We start from the raw sequence: 25,037 nt of genomic DNA, 5'->3' as shown, positions 1-25,037 counted from the left end.
TCACGGGTGGTGCTGGTCCTGAATCCTTACACAGCAAAGATGCTCTCAGCACCCTCATGACTCTGCCAAAACAATGGCTCAGCCAGGTTTCTGTGAACAGCACAGACATGCTGCTGGCTGACTGCATATGTTGCCATTTAAGAACATGAGAATTTTAACATAAGAAAAGTTATGTTGTTCCCTTGAAGTCACAATAGATTGTGACTGAACCTTCCTAAAACCTCATATTGATGGAGGAGGGACAGAGTTCCTCAGCAAATACCAAATACCATTCCCAAACTTTAGATCCCCTGTTGTTTTGAGATTTAGAATTTGGGGATTGCCTGTCTTTAAAATGCAAAATTGTATTCGCTCAATGGCCTAAGAGCTACAGATGAAAATAAGTCCTAGGTTTAATCATCATTGTGGTGACTCTGATTCTGTACATCAACAGGTCTACTTAAATTAAGAAATTACTCCATCTGGTATGTGGCATTTTAATATTTGATTAGTTCTTTAGCTTTGAATAATGGCTTTTTTGACAGATGTGATGTGTCACATTTCCTGACTTTTAGAAGGGAATCGTGAGTCTCATGACCTTTCCCTTCCCAAGAGTTGCTCAGCCACTGAACTCTGATGACACATGGTGCAAATAATTGTTTCAGCTAGGCTGGGTATTCCAAGCATGGCATTTCATATCCAGTTCACTTTTCAATGGTTTATTTGTAATTTCTGCTAAACCACAGTTGAAGTTATCCAGCATTTGGCCACTAGGTCAGTAACAGATGACCCTTGCCAACAGCACAGATTGCTTTGAAGGCCAGTATAACTAGAAAACTGAGAATAAATTGATAGGTTAAGAGGTTGTCTGTGGGAACTGATGCCCATCCTCTGTCCAAATGTCACTTTCCAGACTGCAGTGCTGTCATCTGGCTGACCTTGTTCTCTGTTCCCCTGCTGCCCATGGCCTAGAGTAAAAGCACCTCTCTGTAGTCAGAGCTGAGTCTGAAAAAGAAGAAACTCTCAAAAATATCCTTTCAGAAAAAAAGAAAGGCTTCTTAAAAACAAGTCCTCATGCTTTTGCCTTTATCACAGCCCACACTGCGGTACCAGCACCATCCAGCAACCCAGGATATTTTGTACTTCTGCTCTCAGATTCAATCCGGCCTGGTTAGTCCTGTCCTCGCCGCAATCCTGTGCTGGGAGCACCGGCCTGACCTTGGATTGTTTCTTGGGGCTCTTCCCCCGCAGCAGCACCCCCTTGTCCCCCGCCTGCCGTGCCCCTTGGTCCCTAGGAGTTGCACTCCTCGCAGTGGCAGGAGAGGATGTAGCGGTAGGTGGCCGTGAGCCGCATGCCCCCCGAGCACCGCAGCCTCATGGCCTTCAGCTTGGAGGTCTGGGGCCGGCAGCAGTGGCAGGTGGAGCGGAAGGGCTGCTTCAGCACCGCGCTGAAGGAAACCATGGGCTCCGAGCGTGACGTCTGGCTGCAGCGGCCTTCGCAGCGAGCCAGCAGCACCATCTGCCAAGGAAAACACAGCGGTTAGGAAAAGTGTCCCCAGCACGCAGCTGGCACCAGCAGGTGGGAGCCGCCATGCGGCCTGGCTGGGGTTTGGTCACTGCATCCTAGCCCTGCAGCTGCTTTGCCCCTGGGTGTGTCTGAGGGAGTGGAGGGGATAAGGTGGGCAGGAGGAAAAGCAGAGCTCCCCCTGAAATCCCTGGTATTGACACCAACAAGGACTGCAGGACCTGGCCTGGCCTTAGGGCTCCAAATGATCACTGCCAGCCCTGTTTCCAGGCACTGTGACTGGCTGACTCCAGATCTGTGGCAGTCAAGCCCTTAAATCATCAGCCAGGCTGGTTCTTTGGTTGGGTATTTACCAGTTCTGAGTATACACACCAACTGGTTGTTGTGGTGTTGCATTTTAGTTAAATGGTATGCTCTGTCTCACCCCTTGAAAATGTGCGGTTTATTCCAAGCCTGTGACCCTCCCCTGAAGTTTCATGTATCTGTAATGCCATTGGCCCAAGTCTTATTCTGCACTGATTTTGAATCTCCCTGTTAAGCTGTGTGAGTGAGACCAGACCCTCTCTTGGCCCTTTTCTCCTTCCTTCCCCCTTCCTCCCTTTTTCCTCAGAAACCATGCTGTTCCCAGGGATGGGACCCCCAATAAACACTCATCTAATCAGCACCCTCAGAAGCCGTGTGGAGTTTCCTTGTCTGCCTGCTGCTACCATCGAACCCTCAGCTTAGGGGACTCCTTTGGGGACTCCCCCCAAATGAATTGCTACAAATTTTCATGCCTCAAGTTTAGATATATGAACATGTCAAGTAGAAATATAAAGGAGATGCTCTGTTTATTGCTTTAAAGAAGTATGTTTCTAGCTCATTCCTTTGACAAAGATCACCTTGCACATGTATTTGCAATTGTATGTGTATCTATGTATCATTGCATCAGTTGTAGCTGTATAAAATGCACTGCATGGCATAAAGCAGTGAAAATGTAAAAGAAGTAGAAATGGTTTACATGAAGATTCTCTAGTGAGATTTTCAAAAAAACCTGGAGTGCAGCTCCAGGTTTCTTATTCTGAGTTCAAATGTGAGTTGTGACCACAGCAAGCTGTGACCTGACTTGCACAGCAGGAGGCTCTAAGGAAGGAGAGTCCCTGAGCAGTCACCTACTCCCCAACACCCCCCTGAGCAGAGGAGATGCAGCATTAAGCACTACATAAATCTTGGAAAGGACCCTCTAAAGCTCAGCAAATGATGTGTTAGAAGCTGCTGTTACCACCTTGATAACGGGTGTTGTACAAGTTTGAACAGACTCCTATACTTTCATGGGGACGGAAATATTAAATCCATGTCTGCTAATTTTGCTTAACCAACATAAACTTCAATATCTGCTTATTATATCATCTAAATTAGGCAGTAAAAGTCTTTCTTATAACCAAGGGAGAACATTACATTTTAACCATGCTACATGTATCTCATGTTTTTTTTCCCAGAAAATATGAAAGAACAACTACAAATGTGACAGCAAATACTTTAAAGTGTTAAAACTTTTGGGGCTTCTTTCATTACATAAGCTCAACTGGCTGCAATTCTCTAAGTTATGCAAGCAGGTACATCAAATGTTTAATTTTCTTTTTAGTCAGAGTTGTAAGGAAAGATGAGATAAAAGAGAGAGAGAGAGAAGGAGAATATTCCTGAAATCAAGTAGAAATGCCAGCACTGTCTGTATCCATGGGAAATGTTCTGATCATCCATTGTACAGTGCTTAAAAATTACTCTTGCAAGAATACTTGCATGCTAAATGTTTTGCTTGAAAATGTAGTAATGTATTAATATATTAACAACTACTCTTCCAGTCAACACAGGTCACAAAGAAGGTGTCTTCATGAGCTGATGATCTGTGCTTGGTACTATTTTGCTTCTTAGTTAGAGATGGGCTTTTGTTGCTTTCTGACAAATGTGTCATCCTTTAAGATTTGTAGCATAAATTTGTGGTCTCCTTCCTGGATACTGCATATTCATACATAGATTAACTTCAGCTGTTTGTACTACCATGGTGGGAGGGAAATTTCAGTGTACTCTTGAGTCACACCTGAGCTTTAGACCCATCAGCTACACCAAGCTCCTTAATAGCAGAGTCTTTAGTGTACAGAGAACATGAGAGGGACAATCACTGCAGTGCTGTCACCCCATTACTCACAGATAAAGATCCACTTTTTTCCCTTTGCTAAACAAACCTCACTTCCCAGGCAGGCAGCTGGTGAAGGTATCTAATTAGGTACCAGCTATGCAGATATCTAATCCTGCCTGTATTACAAAGGAAAGGAGCAGACTGGGACATTTGACCCAGTAATTTCCTTCCCAGCATCTTGACAGCTCTTGTTAGGTCTCCTGCTTTGACCAGTTCTCCAGGCTGTGCACTCCCTGTCACAGGCTTCTCCCAAATGTTTGGCTGAACCACAGAATCACAGAATCAATCAGGTTGGAACAGACCTTGGAGATCATCAATAAATTTTGGGGATGAAGAGCAATCCAACAGCACCTGACAACTGTTTGAAGGCTTCAGAGACAACAGAGATGAAATCTCCTCAGGAGTAGTGCAGGGAGATGTACAACAGCCAGAAATTGCTTTTTGGGAGGTTCAGAGTGTCCCTACAGTCCTTTCCAAGTGATCATTTCTATGATTCCAGCCCAAATGTGACAGCACACACTGCTGTATGGTGGGGCTGACTTCTGGTGGTTGATGCTTCTGGAGCTGGAAAAATCAGTCAGGTTCTGGTACTGTTACCCTGAGACTTTTTATGATGCACGTCTGCTCCTGTATCTGCAGGTACTTTCAGAAATGCCAATAAAAATCATGCTCTCATGAAACTGGCAGGACTAGAGAGGAGTTGTCCAGAGTAATTATAGGGTAGAATTATCTGATGTGCCAATATCTCTGTCTCAATAAAAACAGCTGGCTTCCTAATGCAAACCCAGCCAATATTTAGTCAATGTGCCACTGTATTTACAATTTATAATTTACAATTTATAATTTCTAAACCTTGTCTTTAAAAACTTGGTTTAATTTGTGAAGGCTCTGATTTTAATCTGCAATTTTGCTGGCTACTTAGTTTTCCGTAAGATTAAGGTCAGTATTTATATCATGTAGAATAACACCGTGTTGGTTTTATTCCTTGTTTTTGAAGGACAGTGTAAACTCTTACCAATGCCACAAACCCAAGTTTATCAAGTTGAACTTTCAGGCTAAAAAAATATCAAATTTCCCATATTCATAGCTTTCTAACCTTCTGGGCTACCTAAAGTCCAAACCAAAATTTACCTTCCTCTTTATAAATCCAGAACAGCACCAGTGGATTTTGGTAGGTGTGCAGATGAGCTGAAAATAGCATGTACATTGAAAGCTTTGCCTTTTAATCAATTGCACTGGCTGCTTATTGCTTCGTGTACTATAGTGCAATAGAGATTATCACCTAAATAATTAGTCATGCTATGATGCATTGCACAATGATAGGGTGGGTGTGTAAATATAGTAAAAACATGTGGGTATTTTATAACCTGACACCTCTTGGCTCCCCTTGGCCCCTGCGCATGTGAGTTTGTGCATGTCACCTTGCAAGGATCCAGAAGCACAGTGTCCTACAGCAAGGGAACCACATGGGTCTATGAGCAGCTAGGGAAGAATATTATTATCATTCTCATCATCATTATCATTATCATCATCATCATTATTGTTATCATTATCATTATTATTTAAAGTCAATGGTCTCATAGGTACAAAAGAGAGCAACCTGAATCTGAGGCAATATTTGACTCTGATCATTTGAGCTGTGTTCTGGAAATCCAGAAGCTGTGAACTGGTGTGTTATTAATGTTGTTTGTAGTCCTTTTTTCTGCGCCTCCAGCAACAAGCTGAAGCCCAAAAGCGGATGGGCTGAGATGCCTGAGAACAGATTTTCACACAGTTCCCGTGGCCTGGCTGCAAGCAGGCATTACTGAAAATCTCCTGAGCTACCTCAGGAGTTAATGTCTTCAAACATCTGCTAAATCTTTTTTCATCTGCTCTGTGTCTCCCTGGGCTGGATTCTTTAGTCTGAGACTGTCAGTGGTAGCACACTTCTGGCACATCTGGACGAAGCACTTGTGACAGCCAAAACTGGGATTTGGGAGGCTCTGGGAGCAGTGAGGGAACCCAGCACATTGATGGAGACCAGTGAGTCTCCATGACAGAGGTCAGGGTAAATCCAATGTAGTCAGGAAAGGGAATACCTCATGAGCTGATACAAACATTTCCCTGAAGACAAAGGAAAACAGCTTTTCTGAAACTAATGACCTTCTTCCATCCCCCTTTTGTGTCTCTTTTCTACTTTTTGTTACTATAATAGACTATGTTTCCAAAGGATTTGGAAAACTGTTTTCATCGCCTGCCTGAGGCCACGAGCAAAAGGGATTTTAATGATTAAATTATATTGGCTGGATGTTTAACAAATCTACTTCCCATGTGGGTGCAATTGGCAGCCTCCACAGAGAGCCACAGTGGACATAATCCTTTTTCAACCAGGACAGACAGCAAACATAATATGTCTTGCAATTTCTGAAGGCACTTTTGACTTCTGTAACTCTACGCTGCACCAAAAGGGAAAACATATGGAGTGAGAAAGGATATCTCAGTGAAACCATCACCCCAAAAAAGGGCAAAGTCTCTGCTTGACACTGTCATTCCGAGCTTCCACAATGGAAACTTGGTGGAAAAAAGAGGTACCACAATTCCCACAGCTGCTCTCACAGAACATTCCTTTTTTTGTCCTGGTTACATTTTATCATAATGTATAGATATAAAGAGACATTGAATCTAATTTTAATTAGCATGTCTAATATTTCTCTGTACTTACTACTAGATCCAGAACAGAAGCCATATGTCTACTAGAATGATTCAGATACCTAAGACCTTAAAACAAAACAAAATAAAACAAAACAAACAAAAAACCCCAAACCCAAACAACATAAAAAAGCTTGAATTAAGAGAGTTTTCTAAGAAATTATTTTACTTTGTATGGAAACTGTTTTCATTTTCCAGTTAATGAGAAAGTCCATACAATTCACAGTATTGTTATAGAAGTGTTCTTGAAACTGTTGTGGACTTTGGGAAGCCAGAATACGTGATAATATTTTCAAACATGATTTCCATTAAAGGCTTGATTTGAAAAGAATCACTGAGTTTTGCAGCCAGAATTGCTAATATTTATGTCAACAACTTTTTTCCTCAAAGCTTTTGAAATGATATGGTTTTCATTACAATGCTTTCTGTGTTCTCACTTCCATCAGCCCCACTCCTAAAGGCCTCATTATTTTTTGCTTTTCTCTATCATTGGGGAAGCTAAAAAGTGCATTGTCAATCTCCCTCCCTCCCTCCCTCCCTCCTCTTCTGAGGTCTAACAGGTGATCAGAAGGGTTCAGAGAGGAGAGGACTGGTGGCACACAGATACCTGTAAATGAAAACCACCCACACACCCACACTTTGTCACTTTTGCCTCTTGCTGAAGTGAACTGCAATAAAATCGATATTGCACAAAGGGATGCACGTCTGCAGTTCTCTGTGTTAAGGCCATGTGTCTCCCAGATGGTAGGGAGTTCTAGTCTAGCCTAAAAGCAAATCAAAAGACTGCTCCTGAATCTCAAGTAATGGATGATTTTGCTGTTTGGATTCAGAAGAAGTAGGGCAAAAGTCTCTGGGCTCCCAGTGCTGTGAATCAGGCATCGTTTGCAAAACGAGAGCAGTGTAAGGCAGCCTAGAGCAGAGCAGGCTCCCTGTGCCCCATTTTGAGGGGGGCTGCCAGCCCCTCTCTGCTGAGCAGGATGAGCCTGGCTGCAGAATTTTGGCCAGGACAGTAGCTGGGATTCATGCACAGAGCACCCAGCAGGTCTTATTTTCTGTGCTTTCACTTCTCTCTACGCTTTATTTCAGCTTCTATGGTCTGCAGCTACCTGTGGCATCCCCTCACCCCTGCAATGGTTGTGGGAAACAAGGGAACTCCTGCACACAAAGGTATCTGCAGCCAGCACTGCATCCATCCCAGCTCTGGATCCTCTCCTTGTAAATTCCTCCAAGATCCCTGCTGCTGGGGTTTGCCACCAGGGACACCCCTCTTGAGGTGAACCCTGTCACACACCAGCCTCCATCCCTCTCACCCTACACAGGGCTGGCAAAAGCACTGGAGCTGGCAGTCCTTCCCCTTCCTTAATCCTGGGATGTGAGTGCCTGAGGCAAAGCCCCTTCCCATGGGACAGAGAACTGGCCCAGTCATCTGAATGTACAGACTGTGTTAACTCAGACAGAACAAATTAGGACATGACAAAAGGGACTAGCAAGGATTTTCTCATTGTTTCTCCCAATTCTTTTTCTCCACATAATGAAATAAATGGCTGTAGGCTACATGCACAGGCTGCTAAACCACTTTGACACAAAACTTTTCAGGCTTGAAATCCCAAATGAAAGTCAATCTTGTATTTCTGTCTGCTCCTAAGCCCTACAGTTACCATCCAAGTGTCATTCTGCATGTAAACAAAGGCTTTGAAAAGGGGGTGGGCAGGGAGAAAATAAACAGTATTCTTCACAACCATTTTGTAATTGCCATTTTACAGTTTGGTTCTTTATCTCAGCACTTCACCTATAATAGCTATGAACTTGCTCCAAATTAAACATTTGTTTGAAGGATGGGCTGACTGGGGTAATCTAAATTTCCAAACTAGCTCATCTCCTTGGGGCCAGCAGCTGAGATCCCAAATGTGCTCCTTTCAATCTTGTAACTTACTGCACATAAGCTTTACCATCATCTTGAATTTCTCCTTTTGAAAAGTTGAAAAGTGAGTCAAGAGCCTTCATCTCCAGTCCCAGTTCTTATGTACTCACAAGACATCTTCACATCTGCATGTCTCTGCTGTTACATTCTGGTAGATAGGACTTCACATAGAGAAAATCACCTAGAATAGCTCATTTTAACAACCCTTCTCTCGAAGCTGTGAGGAGGTGAGGGGAGTCTTGTTAAAAACGGAACTAAACTCCCAGTACTAAAGTGATTTCAGCATTTATTGTAATAAAAAGGCCTAAAGCAAGGTGTTGGAACCCAGGATGTCTCTCTGACTGTCCTGGATGGCTCGAGCCCCTGGCAGGGAGCTCTGAAACCCTGGCATGCAGCCAAAGGCACCTGTGACTGATTTTGACCCATGGAGCAAATTACCAACTTTGTATGAAGAATTACAAGTCCCAAAAGTTTAAGTAGCATAAGTTATCATAGGGTGAAAAGTAGAATTTTTGGGATTTTTAGAATGTGGGGGTTTGGGGTCCCAAGATGGAGGAATTTGGGCATTCCCTGTCCTTCTTTCTCCTTCCTAACCTCCATGTTCTGGTTGATGCTGGCACTTTTAGATTGGTTTAGAGACAGACTGTCTAACACAGGTGATAGGTATTGGAAAATAATGATAAGTAAAATACACGTAATTCATAGTACAAAATGTAGACACCAGTCCAGGGGCAGGCAGTGTTCCCTTGACAGACCTGCAGATCAGACCTCTGCATGTCTGAGAAAAAATATTTTAGATAAGAGACAATAAACACCCTTGTGAACTAGAGCCGAAGAATCCCGACTCTTTCTTCAACCATCGGGCTGGGAAAAAGGGATTCTCAGGGTCATCCTGAACACAGAAACCCGAGAGCAAAGGGGTCCTTGGGGCAAGCAGGAGCGATCCCGCCGAGGATGCTGCAGTGCCGGCGCTGGGGCTGCCTCAGCAGCGATGTCCCCGATGTTCCAGGTGGAACAGCACAGCTTCCCCTTTTTATCCTGTTTTTTGTCCCTTTTTTATCCTGTTTTTTGTCCCTTTGGATTGGTTTCTTTTTGGATCCTTCATTTGAATGACGGTTTAAGGCGCTTGATTGGCCCATTACAGGCTAGGTCATTTTGCTTGGGGGTGCTGCACTTTACTTAGGTGTAATACGCTACATTGAGTACCACATTTCTTATAATTAACCTTTTAACCCCCTTTACAATATAACAACCAAACTAGTACATGCTTAACAATTACCAACTATTTTACAAGAGTTTCTAACCTATTTTTAACAGCCTTACCTTGGAGCTGCACTTGTAGAGAGGGTGGCTGATGGAGTCGACGTAGTGGTGCCTCATACAGCGGCTGGGGTCGGAGTCGATCAGGAAGGAGCTCTCTGTTTTACTGTCTGTGTCTCCCATCATCACCAGCAGCGAGAGCATGGAAATCGAAGCTGCGAGTACATGATTTCCCATTGTCGAGGAACTTCTCGCTGGTAACAGCAGAGGGAGGTAGAGCATCAAAAACCCTCCAAATTCTGGAAGCCAGTTCCTTTCCAGGATGGTGAAAAGTCTGGTTTAAGTGTCCGAGCTGTCATTCTTCTTCTCAAATTGGAGTCTGATGAGATTGTAATCCATCAAAGAATCTCCCGCACAGCTGGAATGAAAGCAACATAAATCACAATCCTGAGCAAAAACACCTCTAGAGAAAATAGACATAAATAGTATTAAGGCACTCAGGACCTGTGCTATCCAAAAAACCTGTTCATAGTGAGCATCATTCCCACAGTAGGTAGGGAATATGGCCTTAAGGAAGGAGATGTCAAGGCTTTGTTATTGTTAGCATTGTTCTATCATTAAAGAGAGATTAAATGACTTTTGACTTTCAACATCACAAGTGGTGCAAGCCATTCTTTTCCACTTGGTGATGAAATCCATCAGAAATTCCTGCAAATCGAAAGGACTGTGTACCCACTCAAAGTGTCAAAGAAGGGCAAAGCTTGGCTGCCTTCCACGTTACAGATGGGAATGTCTGGCCCAGGCAGCACATGGAGAGGCTGGAGGCAGGTTGAGCTGTGGCTCTGGAGTCTGCCTGGCCGTGCCCTGCAGCTGCAGGGACAAGGGACATCCCCAGGGTGGAGGGATGCTGAAGGTCTGAGCCAAGCCATGAGCAAAGTGGTCTCCCAGCGACCTGCACTGCATGAGGAACCACCCAGGCCTCTGGCTGAACTGTCCTGACCTTTGAGTACCAAATTCCCATGCACACACATCCAGGCTTTGTTTGCTTACTTGTCAGGCAGCACTTTCTGGGTGTCAGTGTCTTCCCAACTAATTAAAGAGCAGCATCTGAAAAATACATTTATTATTCCATAATATCCAAGTACTATCCCAGCTATCTGTTGGGAAGAAATATGTTCAGGTGGAGACATATGGTTATCTACCCAGACGTCTGGATTTCAGTTTCATGTTGGAGATCAGGAGATTCTCCAGGAAAGAGGTACAGGACAGCCCCTGAAACGTTGCCCAGAGCTTTGTGCCTGCAGGGGAAGGAGAGTATCTCCATCAGCTGCTTCTTCACAGTCCCTTGATCCTTCTCACAAACCCGTAGTCCCAACTGGGTGATTAATTTCACTTTTACTACAAACAGATATAACTTGAAAGAGCTGTGAATTATCCATCTAAACACAGCCCGATGAAGGCTAGTCAAAGGATACTCATCAGTACAGTTAAAAGTGCAAAGACTTTCGGAAGAAACTTAAGATAAAACAGTTCTCTACTCACAAAGAAATGCTCTGGCAGAGCCTCTTGAGTATTTAAAGAGCTGATGTGTGCATTTACTGCCTTATACAAGCCTCTTTCAAAATTGTTTTCTGGTTTGCTGGCAGTCCTCTAAACTGACTGATACTCATCTCCCAAACAGCCTCCCCACCAGAGTGCTTGATGATTTGTATATTGCTTTATAACCTCCTCCACCACTTCTGTGAGAGGAGTGACAAACACTTCCAGAGTTCATCCAAGTTGGGATGGCGCTGATGTGACAGCCAAAGTCTCATGCTGGGAAGAAATGTTATTAGGGATGCTCTCCGTGTTAGAGAGACAAAGATGCTCTGTGTATTAGACATTTTTGTTGTTGTTGTTTCAGGCTATTATCCATGTGCTTAAGCAGGAAAGGAAAAATTATGTGACTGTGGATTTAAATGACAATATATTTTTTCTCCCAGAGTCTGACACATGACCTGGTATATTTTCCTCAGCAAATGCTGCATTAAAAACATACTATGGCTTTGCAGTATAAAGAACTTAAACAAACAACACTAAACACTTAGGATCTCAGATACAATTATGCACAGTCTCATTCGTGTCAATAAATACCCCTCCAAACATTTCAGCAGCATAGGAGAGAAATCTCTGGGTCATGGGAGCTGGGACAGACTCCCTCCCCGAAGTGAACTCTGCTACTCCAGTTCATGCAGATGATGCCCAAGGATTAGCTAACGGGAGGAGGGATGCACTATTTTTTTCTCCATGTTTAACCTTTTACCTACATTCCTATTCTTTTTTATAAAGAGGCTGACCAAAACATGCTGCTTGGCAAGGTCTCCCTCCAACATAGTTAATCATTATTACACACCCAGTAATTCCCTCTCTGTCCAAATAAATTTACTTGATATTAGACGGTCTCATTTCATGTGATACTACACCCAGGGATCCCCATTTCCCATTCTCTCTGTCCCACTGTTAATTCTGTGCTTCTATATCTTTCCATGGTTTTGATCAGTGTGATTTAATACAGTGAGAGAAATCTGAAGTCCTGGCTCAGTTTTCAAAGCCTTATCTGCCTAGTTTTCTTCAGGAAATAATTGGATGACACAGAGTCTGCCTCATGAAAAGTCTCTGAGAAAGCTGGAAAGACACAGGGAAAAGTGTGAGAAAAGCAACATGGCTGTACCTTCCCCAGGATAAGCACAGCACAAAAAGTATTAACACTTCCACAGCCTTTTAAAATTGCCCTGATACTTCACAAAGAAAGAAATGTAGCAGGTTTTGGTAACAATACTTTGAAATAAGTAAAAAGTATCACATATTTGTAAGAAAAAAGAGAGAAAATCATTGTAAGTGTGATCCATCTCTTGTGAAATAAGTGGTTACAGTTGTTTATAGACATACTGGTGAAATGTGTAGGTGTATCTTCTGACATAACTATGGGAAGCAGGCACATACATTTTTCAAACACATATGCTATATATAACATATATGGAAGGAAAAGTAATATTGAACACATGGAAGTTAAGGTGTAGATTTTTGATTCTGTTAAAAAAAATCAAAATATTTTCACTTAGGTACATCACCATGATGAAGTACGTTGGCATGATATTTTCCATTTCCAGCTGATATTGAGCAATGGCATTTCACTTGAACTTAGCATTATTATTATTTCTTTAAGTTAAAAATTGCATTCCTTTTGAAATGGTATCCGAAATTATAAAATCCTAGATAGCACATGCTATCAGGATTGGCATAAGCAGTTTCCAGTCTATACTTCTGTCCAAAGAACAGAAGCAAGTGCTCATAAATCATCATTACAATGACATTTTGTTTCATTTGGAAAATATCCTTTTTTATTAAAATCAGCAAATTCATGGAGCAGATTTTCTTCTATTTCAGCTGTTTTTTCCTCACTTTCTTTCCATGCAAAACCTGTGGTAGATAGCTCGTCTGCCAAGCTAACCAAAAGGAAACCTAAACCCTCCCACTTTACACCATCCTGTAAAGAAAAAGATGCAAATGTAACTTTATATCCTCAGGCTGCAAATTTGCTACAAAAATATATGGCCTAATAGTGGATGAAAATCACTACTTCACATTTTTTTTCAGAATTCACTGGGATATGGGAAGTACATTTTGTTAGCAATGGCTTCGTTTCCTTTCCATATACCTAGTTTTCAGGATTTCATAGAGACATAACACACTAAGGCTTGTTACAGCTGTTACCTAAAACTGCTACAGCTGGTAGCCTAAAAACTTCATGGAAAAATAGAAGACATCACAAAGAAAAACTGTATTAACAACAGTCTAAGACTGCATTGCATATGGACATGGGTGCAAAGTTAGGGTTATTTTTCCAAATCCACGCTCTCATTAACTGCTTTCTGAATAATAATGATTTCTTATCATAGTTTTAATATCATTTGGAGAGTGGTGAAGGCTAAGGTTTTGTTTTGCTTTGAGGACAGAAGAACATTCCATCATCTGGAATTATTTAACCAGTCACTTTGTGAGAACGTAAACAGAAATTCCCTTTTTGCTATGTGTCTTGGAAAAAATAAAGAGCTGAGCAATTCTCCCTAGGTCTATTGGATCTGCACAGTTTTTACCCTGGGAGGTGGGAAGGGAGCAGTGGGAAAGCTCATTTATGGTGTACTTCTAGTTAGTTCCCTGAGCCCCCCATATTAGGCATGCATATGTGTTCAGCTTGGCCTTCATTTGCTGGGCATTTTCTGTGTTTGAGACTCCTGCTTGAAGATGAGGGTGCCATTTAAGTCACTTAATGCTTTTTGTGTTTTGGAGGCTGCCAAAATCCCGTTGAAGCAGCAGTGTGTGTATATAACTTAAGCCTGGCCTTGCATGCTGTGCACATTTAGTAAACACAATTACTTGGATCCTACCATGTGGTTCCCTCAATCTGAATTTGTTATGTAAACAGAAGAGTTGCAAGACTATTCAGTTTCTCCAAACTCCAGACCTAAAAAAGTGTCACTAACCACGTATGTATATATATGTGCATGTGTGTCAATTCACTGCTGTTCTGAGAAAAAAGGCTCCACAAAGTTCTTCATGAGACAAAAATGGATTTCTCAAGAACTTTCTCAAATTTTATATTAGGCATGCATATGTGTTCAGCTTGGCCTTCATTTGCTGGGCATTTTCTGTGTTTGAGACTCCTGCTTGAAGATGAGGGTGCCATTTAAGTCACTTAATGCTTTTTGTGTTTTGGAGGCTGCCAAAATCCCGTTGAAGCAGCAGTGTGTGTATATAACTTAAGCCTGGCCTTGCATGCTGTGCACATTTAGTAAACACAATTACTTGGATCCTACCATGTGGTTCCCTCAATCTGAATTTGTTATGTAAACAGAAGAGTTGCAAGACTATTCAGTTTCTCCAAACTCCAGACCTAAAAAAGTGTCACTAACCACGTATGTACATATATGTGCGTGTGTGTCAATTCACTGCTGCTGTTCTGAGAAAAAAGGCTCCACAAAGTTCTTCATGAGACAAAAATGGATTTCTCAAGAATTTTATCAAATTTTAAAAAGTTTTGATTTTCCAGGAAGATAAGGATTTTGGAACTTCACTCTCCAAGGTCTTGATTGGACTGGAAACAACTGTGATGGGCAAATTACTCAGTCAGGCTCCCCAAGGGTTTGTTCTGTAGGGTTGAATTCTCCATGACAAAGGCAGCGTGGTCTGTTCCCAAAGATCCTTCAGCACCCACAGCACTCTGGTGGCTCCCAGCCCACGCAGCCATCCACACCATGCCTGGGAACAGCTTGGGAAGCACTGGGGACTGAATCAGTGACAATCTGAGCCATTCCAAAAAACAGTTCATGGAGTAGGAGAGGCAGATGAGAGGCTGTGTCTGACCCTGCTTTCTGTAGAACCACCTCAGAGCCTTTGTCAGTTCCAGCTTTTAGCTCTGTAAATGTGATCATCTTCTTATCTAGCTGTTTTACTGTGGTCATTTCTGTGCCAGCAGTGTAGGAGCTGGTCTCCTGTGCATGCTATCAAAAATCCTCACTTCACTCTGCAGCTGCCTGTCAAAACACCTGACAGAGCCACGGAGTGGCCAGACAGCAGCAGGTGAGCACAGGCAACCCCAGTTGTCTGAGAAATACCTCCACATAACATTTGAACAGGTTTCTTCCCATCCTGAGGCAAGGCAAATACCAAACCAAATACTGAGTGAGACCCTTACAGCTCTAAATAAGTGAATGTTTCCCCAAGGTCTCGTTGTGCTTAAGAGGTTTTGCTCTCCTGACATCCAGCTGTGCTGGAGCTTGTCCTCTTCCATGCCAAGGGGAATGTCTTCATCCATGGTCCAGGAGTTCCATCCACGCATCACACAGCAGGGCAGTGTGTGCCTGCACAGAAGCTACACAAACAACACACGGTCCTGGCCAGAGCTGGCAGCAGCTGGTGGGCAAGAGGAGAGGGGAAGGAAAAAGGCAGCAAGAAGGAACACAGGCTTGAAAGAAGGAAATTTAAACCTCTTTATATGGTTGTCCATGGTAGAGAAGTCCATCTTCTGGTCCTGCTAAAGCTGTGATGAGAAAAACTCCTGGAAACCATTTTTTACTATGAAATTTCCTTAAGTCTTAATATTTCAGGAGATGAATGCCTGTGACTGACAGGAGACAGAAAAAATAAAAAAATAGGAAGACCATGGTATGTGAAGCATAAGAAGCAACATGGTAATTACAGCAAACATAATGGAAGCACCCTGGGAGCCTCAGCACACGTGGGATGAGCACACATGGGACTGGTTCCCTGGGCTCATTTAAGGCCCCAAAAATATTCCTGCCATGGGGACCTGGTGCATGAGGTGGAAGAAATCCAGCTGAATGGCACTTGAGCTGCCTGAACTTCCCTCTGCTTTTGAAGTTCCCAAGAACATTTCCAGCCTTTCAGGTACTAGGAGAGGGGGAACAGGAGGTGCCTTCCTGCTCAGCAGTTGAAATAACAAACTCCAGTGGGTACTGCAGGCTGGCGCCCGGCCAGCAGACAGGCACAGCCAGCACGGAGAAAAGGGTTTAATGCACTCCCAAAGAATAACTGCTGGGGGACAAAAGAGTGCTTGTATTTTTATTCTTTCCTTTTCCTGCTTCCAGGAAGCTTTAAATAGATTGATTAGGGGCATGCATGGGATATCTCTCTAATGAGGGAGTAGAGCCTTTTAATGGTGAGGTGATGCCAGCCTTGGATTCTTTCCTTATTCTTGTGCCTCACTGAATAGCAGAGTAGTCATGGTCTCGAGTCTCAGACAGCAGAGGAATACAATTTTCCACTTGGTCATCCATCCAGAGGGTGCTGGATGGGATTACTCCTTGGTGAAGCACCAGGTGCAGAGCTGAGCAGTCTAGGGCTGCCTATCCCTCTCAGGAGGCAAACCAGCAAGGGTGGCTGCTGGCTACACTGCAAGTGTTCCCAGCCAAGCATTAGCTATAGGATTTGCTTCAGTAATTACCTCTACTTCAGTCTTATGACCCAACAGGAGGCAAAATTACTCTTGGCCAAATTACAAGTTGCTGAGAGGTCTAGGGCGTTCAGGCATGTGTCCTCTACCTGTTGGAGTTTGTTACAAGCAGGTGGGCAGTTTTTGTTCTCTGTCTTTTCCAGTGAACTCAGAGGCCTGTAGTTATCAATAGATGCAGGAGTAGGAATGGGTCTTTTTATTCTTTAACATTAAGCAAACACATCCCTGCCAATGGGACCAGCAGAGAGTGTTATGCATGCTGGAGACAGCACATGATTGAAGGGGATGTTCCCTCTCTTCTGACCCCAGGGGCAAAATCCTTTCCTCTTTTATACACAGGCAACATTCAGGCCACCATCCATATACCTCATCCTCTGATAATTAGGGAACCTAAATATTTGGCTCATGGTAACAATTCTGTGTCTTCTAACAAGGGGAGCAGCTTTCCCCTAGGTCCCACTCCCTTTGAGCCGTGCTGCTATGACAGCAATGTGATTGTCACTGCCATGGTATGCTTAACCTTTGCCAAACCAGAGCTGAGGCATTAACTCAGATCCTCAACCAACATGTCTTAAAGGGCAACGTAACCTGTGCTGCCTCGGCCCGACACAGTCTGCAGCTCAGTAATAACAAGCACGAAAATGTGACAAGCGTGAGCCGTAAAAATGATTGATGCCGCTAGAAAAATAACAAAGAGAAGCTGAAAAATAGCAATGAGGAGGAGGAATTCCTGGGACCAGTGTCTCCATGGCACCAGCAGCCCCCTGCTCTCACACCAGAAGAGAAGCTACACTCTAGTTGAAAGGATCTCCATACCACACAATGAAATTCCAGCAAACAGGACAAGGACTGATGGTGTCTGGAAGTGGTAGTGCCACTGCTACCCAGATAATAGTTTGAATTAGATTATGTGAGAAAAGGAGGAATATATAGACGACCAGCTGCTCAAAGGCTTACTACAACCTTGCTTTTATTGTTCTGCTAAGTTAGAGGTGGGGCATCAGAGGGATTCCTAACATACCACTACTGAGAAATTTTAATATGTTCCACACTGACACATATAAAAAGGAAATAACAGCTGATCACAGCCAGCAGAGACTGCAACTTCTCTTTATATGCACAGAAGCATAGTCAAAATGGGGTTTCTCTTGGCTCAGACACCTGAGCTAACCTGACCCTACTAATCCATTCTCCTGCCACTGAGTTGAGTTTCAGCAAAAGGACTGTCAAGTGTGAAGTCAGGCAGCAGAAAAAAAGGTGATCTGGACATGGCTATTCACCCCATCCTGAGATACCAGGACATGGAGAAGGGCAGGGGAGCTGAGAGGCAGAACACTTAACACTGATGAAAAGAAACACGTGTTTACACAAGCGACAATGATCCGGGGGAACAAGATATCACAGAGGGCAAAAGTTTAGCTGGGCCTGTTGTGTATGGGGGGGTTACAGTCACAGGGGTTTCATTTCTGAGGAGTTTTTGGAAGGGTTATAAACCCTCAGGACTCTGAGAGCTCAGTGAATGGGGTTAGGGAAAAATCCTTCGCCCCAGCAAGTCACTCCATAGCTGCTGCCACAGGGACTTGGTGTCTTTCTTTGATGTGGCTTCCAGAGGTGGATTGCTCAAATAACAGGGGGCTACAGTCTCATGTAGCAAAACCTTTCTAAAACTCACAGGGACAAGTCTCTCCAGGAGTATGAGACAGAGAAATTTGGAATACTTAAAATATAACTATCAAATATTTATAATTGTGATTAAAATAGTGATTGGAAGGTGGGGAGGGGGAAAGAGAGGACTTTGTTTTCTTTCAGTTAAACAAACAATCCACCAGACAAGTTGCAAAAATTAATGTCTCAGTGGTTTCATGCAAGCTTTCACCATAGATAGTCAATTCTCTCCAAGTTCCAAGGACAATCCTGAGCACTTCCTAGTGCATCTGAGAGCTGACAAGCCAGGAAGGGAGCAAAGTCAGCCCCAGGAGAAATGGGAAATGAAGCCAACCACGGGAGGGTTCCCTGTCAAACACAGGCATCAGTGTGAGCTCCCAAGGAGGTGGCTCATCTCCCTCCCACCTGGGCAGGAGAGACTGCAGCCCTGGCCAGGCAAGAAGGCAAGAATGTGCAGATGCCACCAAGCCTCAAAGGTGAGTGAGGGATGCTTCCAGTGGGGAAGATGGCTTTTGTGGTATCAGCCGTCATGCCAAAGGAGCTGCCTGGGGTATTGCTACTGCAAACTGCACCCAAGACTGTCCATAACAAATATCCTGCTCTGCAAAGGCCAGGCATCAGCACACATTAATCTGGCCCAAACCAGGCACTGCACAAACCCAGGAAACCTACATGGGACACCCTCAGGTAGCAAAATGAGCCTGTAACTAATCATCAGCAGCCCCTAATTATACCCTGTCCCTAAATCAAATTGCAAATTTTACTTTGTAAGCTTGAAATACCTATTGCTTCCACATTTGTTTTTAACTGGAAAATCTTACAGCATTGTTTTAGAATACAAAATAAGATTTCATTAGCAGCAAGAGCATATCACTGTATATATAAGTCACATTGGGAATCCCTGATTCAAGCTGATAAGTAGTTACTCACCAAATAGTTCTATTTAGGTCCAGGAAATTATTCATGTGTATAATTACTCACAAATATGAGTAAGGTCCCACAGCAAGAGCAAAAGTGAGCATTATTAGTAATTCAAAAGGGAGGGGGGCGGTGGGGATAATAGGTACAGGTCTTAAAATGTAGTTATATTCTTTAGAGGAGGAACAAATAACAGCACTGTGATTGTCACAGCCTGCCACACCAGGCAGCTGGATTGCTTCTATTAGAAAATAACTTTGCAATAAAGTACAGATTTCAAGTGAGTTTGTCCCCACTGTTGGTTTTAAATAATCATTTGCCTTCAAGTGAATTTGTCCTATTACTGGTTTTAAAAAACCTTTTGCCAGTCCTTTTTCAACAGGCAGAGTTCCTTCCTCTCAGCCACAGTTATAAAACTTTAGGAACTGTAAGTAGCATGTAGCATATAGAAAATATTTGTTTAATCTCTAAAGAGCTGCAGAAACCCTAAGGAGTTACTTGCCATGCTGTCTCTCCCTGGCAGAAACAAGTAAGATGTGTTATAGGGAGGGTATGAGAGAAATTTCAATGAACTTGCAGGGCAGGATAAGAAATCTGCCTGGCAGTCCCCCGAGAGTCAGTGCACACACACACAGAGCACACACACCCCACCTCGCAAATCCAGATTTGTCACAAGAAAATCTCCCCCCGCCCTGTACACACTGCGTGTGACACTGCAGCAGCAGCTAACCCAGCCCTGAGACTGGTCTTCTTTGTTACTCTGCTCTCTGCTGCTGGTCCCATTGAAGTTTTACAGATGCGTTCACTCACCTGGTCCCGGCCGGGAGTTCGCTCCTCCGGGCAGTGTCCGCTCCCGAGCCCGCAGCCACCCTACCCTGACACCCGGCCACGGCAGCGGAGCTCTTCCTTCGTCCCAGGGAAACAGAGAGCAGTCATGCTCGTGCCTCTGGCGCTGACACACAGGGAAATGATCTGCCGGGAGCGGAGGAGAGCCTCCCTCTCTCCTTCAGCGGGCGGTCCGGGGTCGCGCAGCATCCTCCGGTGTCAGCAGCGCTCCGTGCCACCCCCCAGATACACCCCTCAAAGCACCCCGGGGCTCTCCTCACGGCTCCCAGCCCATGAAGAGTGCGTGCTAAATCTGTCCTGGTCCTCAACCAGTCCATTGGAAAGCCTTGCGGAAGTTTGGATAAATAATAATGTGCGAGTTACGAGTGCTCCCGCGAAGCGTGAGACGCAAAGTTAGAAATAAATATCGCCTGTTGTTTCAGATTATTCTGAGCGCTCCAGAGGATGACTGGCAAGAGAACAGCAGGCGTAAGTAGTGACAGAAGTAAACAGTCCAGCTTTAAAGCAGCAGGCTTGCCCGTGCTCGCAGAGCCCTGTTGCAGGGGCACAAAGGGGGTGCTGGCCATACCAGAGCTCTCTCGGGGAATTCAGGGCTGAGACCAGCATGTCCACTCAGTCCCGAGCCACAAGCTATGGCCAGCACTGAGCTGCAGACCGGAGCTCAGCATGCTCGCAAGAATAGGTGTTTAACCAAGTTGCTCAGAAGCACCCTGGGCCACCTATTTGACCACATAAAGGCAACCTTCAGATAAGGACACAAGAATAAGGAGACACAGGGACTAGAGCTGTGCTGATTCCATTTAAACACAGTTTAATTTAAAAAAAACAGTACAAGGAGAACATGTCAGATAAAGAGATTAAGCACACCGTTTAAGTCCGTGTAACACTCAAAATCTGTAGGAATCTCTTATTTGCATGCTTACCTTTGGAAAATGCACCACTCCTTCCTTCCCTCAAACCCTTTGGAGAGCTGAAAGAGGTCCTGTTACTTCCAAATGCTTTTGTTCCTCTGTCCCCCCCGTCACATGGCTTGTCTTTTATATTTGCAACACACAAAAGTTAGGGCTGTTGTTTAAGGGAGAGAGGGAGAGAGAGGGAGAGAGGGGGAATGTCAAATGGAAAAGTGCCATTGCAGTCATATATCAATCAGGGCAGCAGCAGCAGCAGCTCGCTGGCAAATGGGAATTCCACAGAAATGTGAAGCTCTTGTTATCTGAGAAATCACAAAACACCACCAGCCAAGCTTCCCTCTGCAGGGACTTCTTATTACTGGCAAGCCAGGAAATAGAAGGAAATGTAGGCGCTGTTTTAATTGCTGTTATTGTTTCAGATCTGGAGATAAGGACGCTGTGGCATGTGTAAACCAGTGGAATATAAATCCTGAATCAAATTCCTTCCTAAACAAATGGACCATGTGCAAGATAAAGCAAACCACTGAGAAGCAAGGTAATGGAGCAAAGTGAAAAATCTGACAGTAATGATTTAAAGAATTTGATAACTGTTTGCACTTGGAAAATATCCATAGAAAAACTACCTGCTCCCTGGATTACTCATTAATCTCCTTTTTTTTCTGACCAGTTTTTCTTAGGCTTTTTTAAACTGTGATTGATCTCAGATATCCTTAATTCAAGATATGCTGCTTCACCACAATTGGTCAACTAAATCATCTGACATTCCCTGGCTCTTCAGTTGGGTAAGCAGGCAAGCATTTTCTATATAAATACTTCTCTGTAAATCTGCAATTCCCCTGCTGAAGTTTCTGTCAAATAAATTCAGAATTTTACTCAGAGAAGAAAACATTGTCTTTCTACTTTACACACCTTTCTCTGACGACACCTTTCTCTGACGAAGGCCAAGTTTGAAAGAAGTTATCCTTAAAATATTTCATAAAATATTATGGGTGTATGCAAAAAAATGAAAAAAAAATAGGAAAAAAATTTTTAAAAAGTTCTGAGAGGCTGAAGGCAGTCTCCATCCACTGGAAAACATCACTTACAACACATCACAGTTCTGGATGCACCAAACCCTCTTCCCTGCAGAGAAGGGTGTTTCACTTCCCTGTGGAGTGCCCCCTAGTCATCCTGCAGGATTGTGTGAAGGACAGACCTAAGCTGGTTAATTAAAAAATAGGCAACATAGCTGGCCATTCATAAGCTGGATCTGTTCTGGCCAGCAGATGGACAGGGCTCTGTGTCAATTGTGTTTGAACTCTAAAGACAAGTTGGTATTTGATGGATGATGTTATTAGCTAAATGTCTTATGTGGTATAAGATCAAAGAACAGATGGGAATTATTCATTAGAAATAGAATAATCTAAAAGGGAGATGGCTTTTAGATGAGTAGGCATCATGGAAACAATAAAGGAAACTTTCTTTGGCTTGCTTTGCTGCACAGCCAGGTTTGAATTGTGGGATGAACAAACAACTCACTTAGGACCAAAATTCTTAGGATGTCAGTTTTGCTGCACATTTCTCCCTTCATATTCAGTGTTTACATTGTTTTGCCTCTTGAGCCAACCTTGTGTTTCTCTCCCTGACCAAACGTGTCCCAGCTCTGTGTTTCCCTGCAGATGCCACTGAGGGCACCCAGCGTGGGTGGTGGCAAAGCCCAGCAGCACCTTCACCTCAGTGCAACCACAGGCTGAGACTGCTGCTCTGGCACAGCTCCCACCCTAAACAGAGACACTACACACAGGAACCTTTTTTAATTTAGCCAACACCCTCCTTTAAAATGAAGGCTATTTGTCATTGTACTGCTGTGCTGTCTGTCTTTGTCCTCTGGCAATAAAGTGATTTAAATACGCTGGTTGCTTTCCCTAAGAACCTCCCATGTGCAAGACAAAGTAGCTTCTGGATGAAATCCTCCAGGAGACAGTAGATATCCTACTCGTGCTCCTCACTGAAAATGCTGCTTTAGGGTTTTTTTCTGGCACCACTTACGCTTCTTATCTTTGTGTCATCTGCAGGTGACAATATCTGTACTTTTTTTTTTTGTGGGGTACTAAGCATACTAAACAATTATCAATAATTCCTCAAACAGTGGTATTTTTGAGATGTAGTGCTCAGCAGTTTGCTACCACAACACAAACCCTTAATACAGGAAAATCAGCAAAAGTGACTTCCAATTTTTTTATCTTCAGCTCCCAGACTCTGTTTGGCAGCCAGTGGAAGTTAATCAGCAATTAATTGACTGCACAGCTTGGTGACTTATAAACTGACACTCTCATTTGTGGCATTCTGAATGAACTTGCACATGATCACAAGCTCAAAAGTAGAAACATTAAATGTAGCCTCCCCCCAACTCAAGAACACTGTGGTCCATAACTTTTTCATAGCTGCTCATAAATCTTTAGCCTCTCTCAAATGCTGTGCCTTAATCCCACCCATAAAACCAGACATTTTGAAGAAACAAATAAAAGCAGAAAGAACAGGAGCTCAGAGCTCAGTTTTCAAAGACCACTAGACATCTGAGATGACCCCAGATATAAGATAATATTTCCAGAAGATTTAAGGTATTCTGCTCCCATCAGTTCTGATCTGAGTTCCCTTCAAAAGAGGCTTATCTCACGTAGAAGTATTGGCCTGAAAACTAAATTTAGGCTCTTCCAGAAGCAAATGTAGACTTTCCATTCCAAATTACTTCCAGTACAGGCCCAATTCAGATTGACATCAATAGCAGTTTTACTCTCTGTAAACAACCATAAATATTCTGGTGACTCAGTTGAACTTTTTTTTTTTTTTTTAATAGAGAATCAGGTAAGATAAATCCCTTCCTTGTAGTCTCAGGATGTAGTTTGGAAGAGCTAGAGATCCTATTCTTTATTCCACCACCACTACATGACCTACAAGACTGATGTTTGTCCTCAGAAAAGCACTGAACTACCACTGGCTGCAGTTCAATGGGACCCAAACGTTTGCCCTGTTGGCATCATCAAGCCCACGTTCCTTCTTCAAGGGAGCAGGATTTCACCTCTCCATCATGCATGTGTTGTGAAATGCATTCAGACTTGTGCAGAAAACACAATATTTCATTTTCATCTTAAGGATTTTCCAGTGCTGCCACTTTGTAGCCTCCCCCGGGAAATTTTGACATTCTGAGACAGCAGGTAACAGACCTCAAAATCATCAAAATCTGTCAGAACAGCATTGCTTGGTATCTGTGCTGGTTGTGTCTGCAAAGACCAGGAAAGGAGCACAAGGACAACCTTTAAGTGTAGATACACACTCACACACAGGCACAGACATTGCAGCCTTTGCTGGAAGCAGTTGGAGGGAGTGGGATGCACAGGAATGCAGTTCAGGGAAAGGCCATGCTTTGTTCCATTATTGAATTGATGAAGGAGGGTTTATATTTGGGGATTGGCCATCAGTATTCCTCTCATAGTTGTGAATGTAGGAGGAGCTGAAAGCATTGTAATGGCAATCTGCAGCAACAAAAAATGTAGTACTCATATTATGAATTTACACTTTGTATATGTAGAAGGTACTCAGAATTCTTACAGAAAGTATTTTTCTATCATTTTAATGATAACAAAAAATATTAGGCAAATAATATTCCAAATAAATAAAACTACATAACCACTTACAGCAATGAAGGAGCAGGTGGCACAGAAGTCTGTTTAGACACTCAAAGCTTTTCATCTTTCTCCCCATGGTGCTTTATCTCAAATTTGTTATGCAAGGATATTTAAACACCTAAACACACATAATCTTCTGTAAACTAAATCGGTCTCTTTTTTCAATGTTTGTATGTATTAATGACTGTGTGCTGTTAAGAAACAGTAAATGGAAATGTTTATTCAGTAATTCACACAAATGCTGTTATTACAGCAAGGCTCCTGTCATCTGGGGATAAGGCTGCTATGGAGAAGTCTGTGAAAATTAGGTCTAAATTATATGCTTATTAATTTTGAGACAGAGAGACATATTGCCTGTGGACAGTACTTAGCCTTTAGGCTGACTTGAAAATGCAGCTGCAAGAGGAGCAGAAGTTGGTGTCCCCTGGCTGCTCCAGCAGGAAGAAGCAGTTGGCCAGGTAGGGTCACCTC

General features: G+C 43.3%; 1 protein-coding gene across 5 annotated transcripts; it reads right to left on the bottom strand.

Moving 5' to 3' along the window:
- Window positions 1-682: 682 nt before the first annotated feature.
- On the bottom strand, window positions 683-20,990 carry LOC120511899 (norrin cystine knot growth factor NDP). 5 transcript variants are annotated; one of them, XM_039729542.1, is made up of 4 exons: window positions 20,914-20,975; window positions 10,600-10,656; window positions 9,613-9,967; window positions 1,004-1,498 (listed from the first exon to the last, which is right to left on the bottom strand). In XM_039729542.1, the coding sequence occupies exons 3-4, from the start codon at window positions 9,829-9,831 to the stop codon at window positions 1,271-1,273; spliced, it is 447 nt and encodes a 148-aa protein (XP_039585476.1). In that variant the 5' UTR covers window positions 9,832-9,967; window positions 10,600-10,656; window positions 20,914-20,975; the 3' UTR covers window positions 1,004-1,270. The 5 variants fall into 5 exon arrangements, with proteins under 5 accessions (XP_039585475.1, XP_039585476.1, XP_039585478.1 ...); XM_039729539.1 differs by lacking the exon at window positions 20,914-20,975 and adding an exon at window positions 19,955-20,575 and having other exon boundaries at window positions 1,271-1,498; XM_039729540.1 differs by lacking the exon at window positions 20,914-20,975 and adding an exon at window positions 10,752-10,800 and having other exon boundaries at window positions 1,271-1,498.
- Between the last annotated feature and the right edge of the window lie 4,047 nt (window positions 20,991-25,037).

This window comes from Passer montanus, unplaced genomic scaffold (assembly GCF_014805655.1).
Source record: "Passer montanus isolate IOZ18808 unplaced genomic scaffold, ASM1480565v1 scaffold69, whole genome shotgun sequence".
Lineage (NCBI taxonomy): Eukaryota > Metazoa > Chordata > Aves > Passeriformes > Passeridae > Passer > Passer montanus.
Note: the sequence above shows the minus strand (reverse complement) of the source record. Positions and strands in the feature narration are given on the sequence as shown.

Coding starts and splice junctions, on each gene's coding strand:
- LOC120511899 (XM_039729544.1), bottom strand. CDS start 9,831: ATGCTCTACCTCCCTCTGCTGTTACCAGCGAGAAGTTCCTCGACAATG. Junction 1,499..9,612: donor TCTACAAGTGCAGCTCCAAG/GTAAGGCTGTTA, acceptor TTTCCTTGGCAG/ATGGTGCTGCTGGCTCGCTG.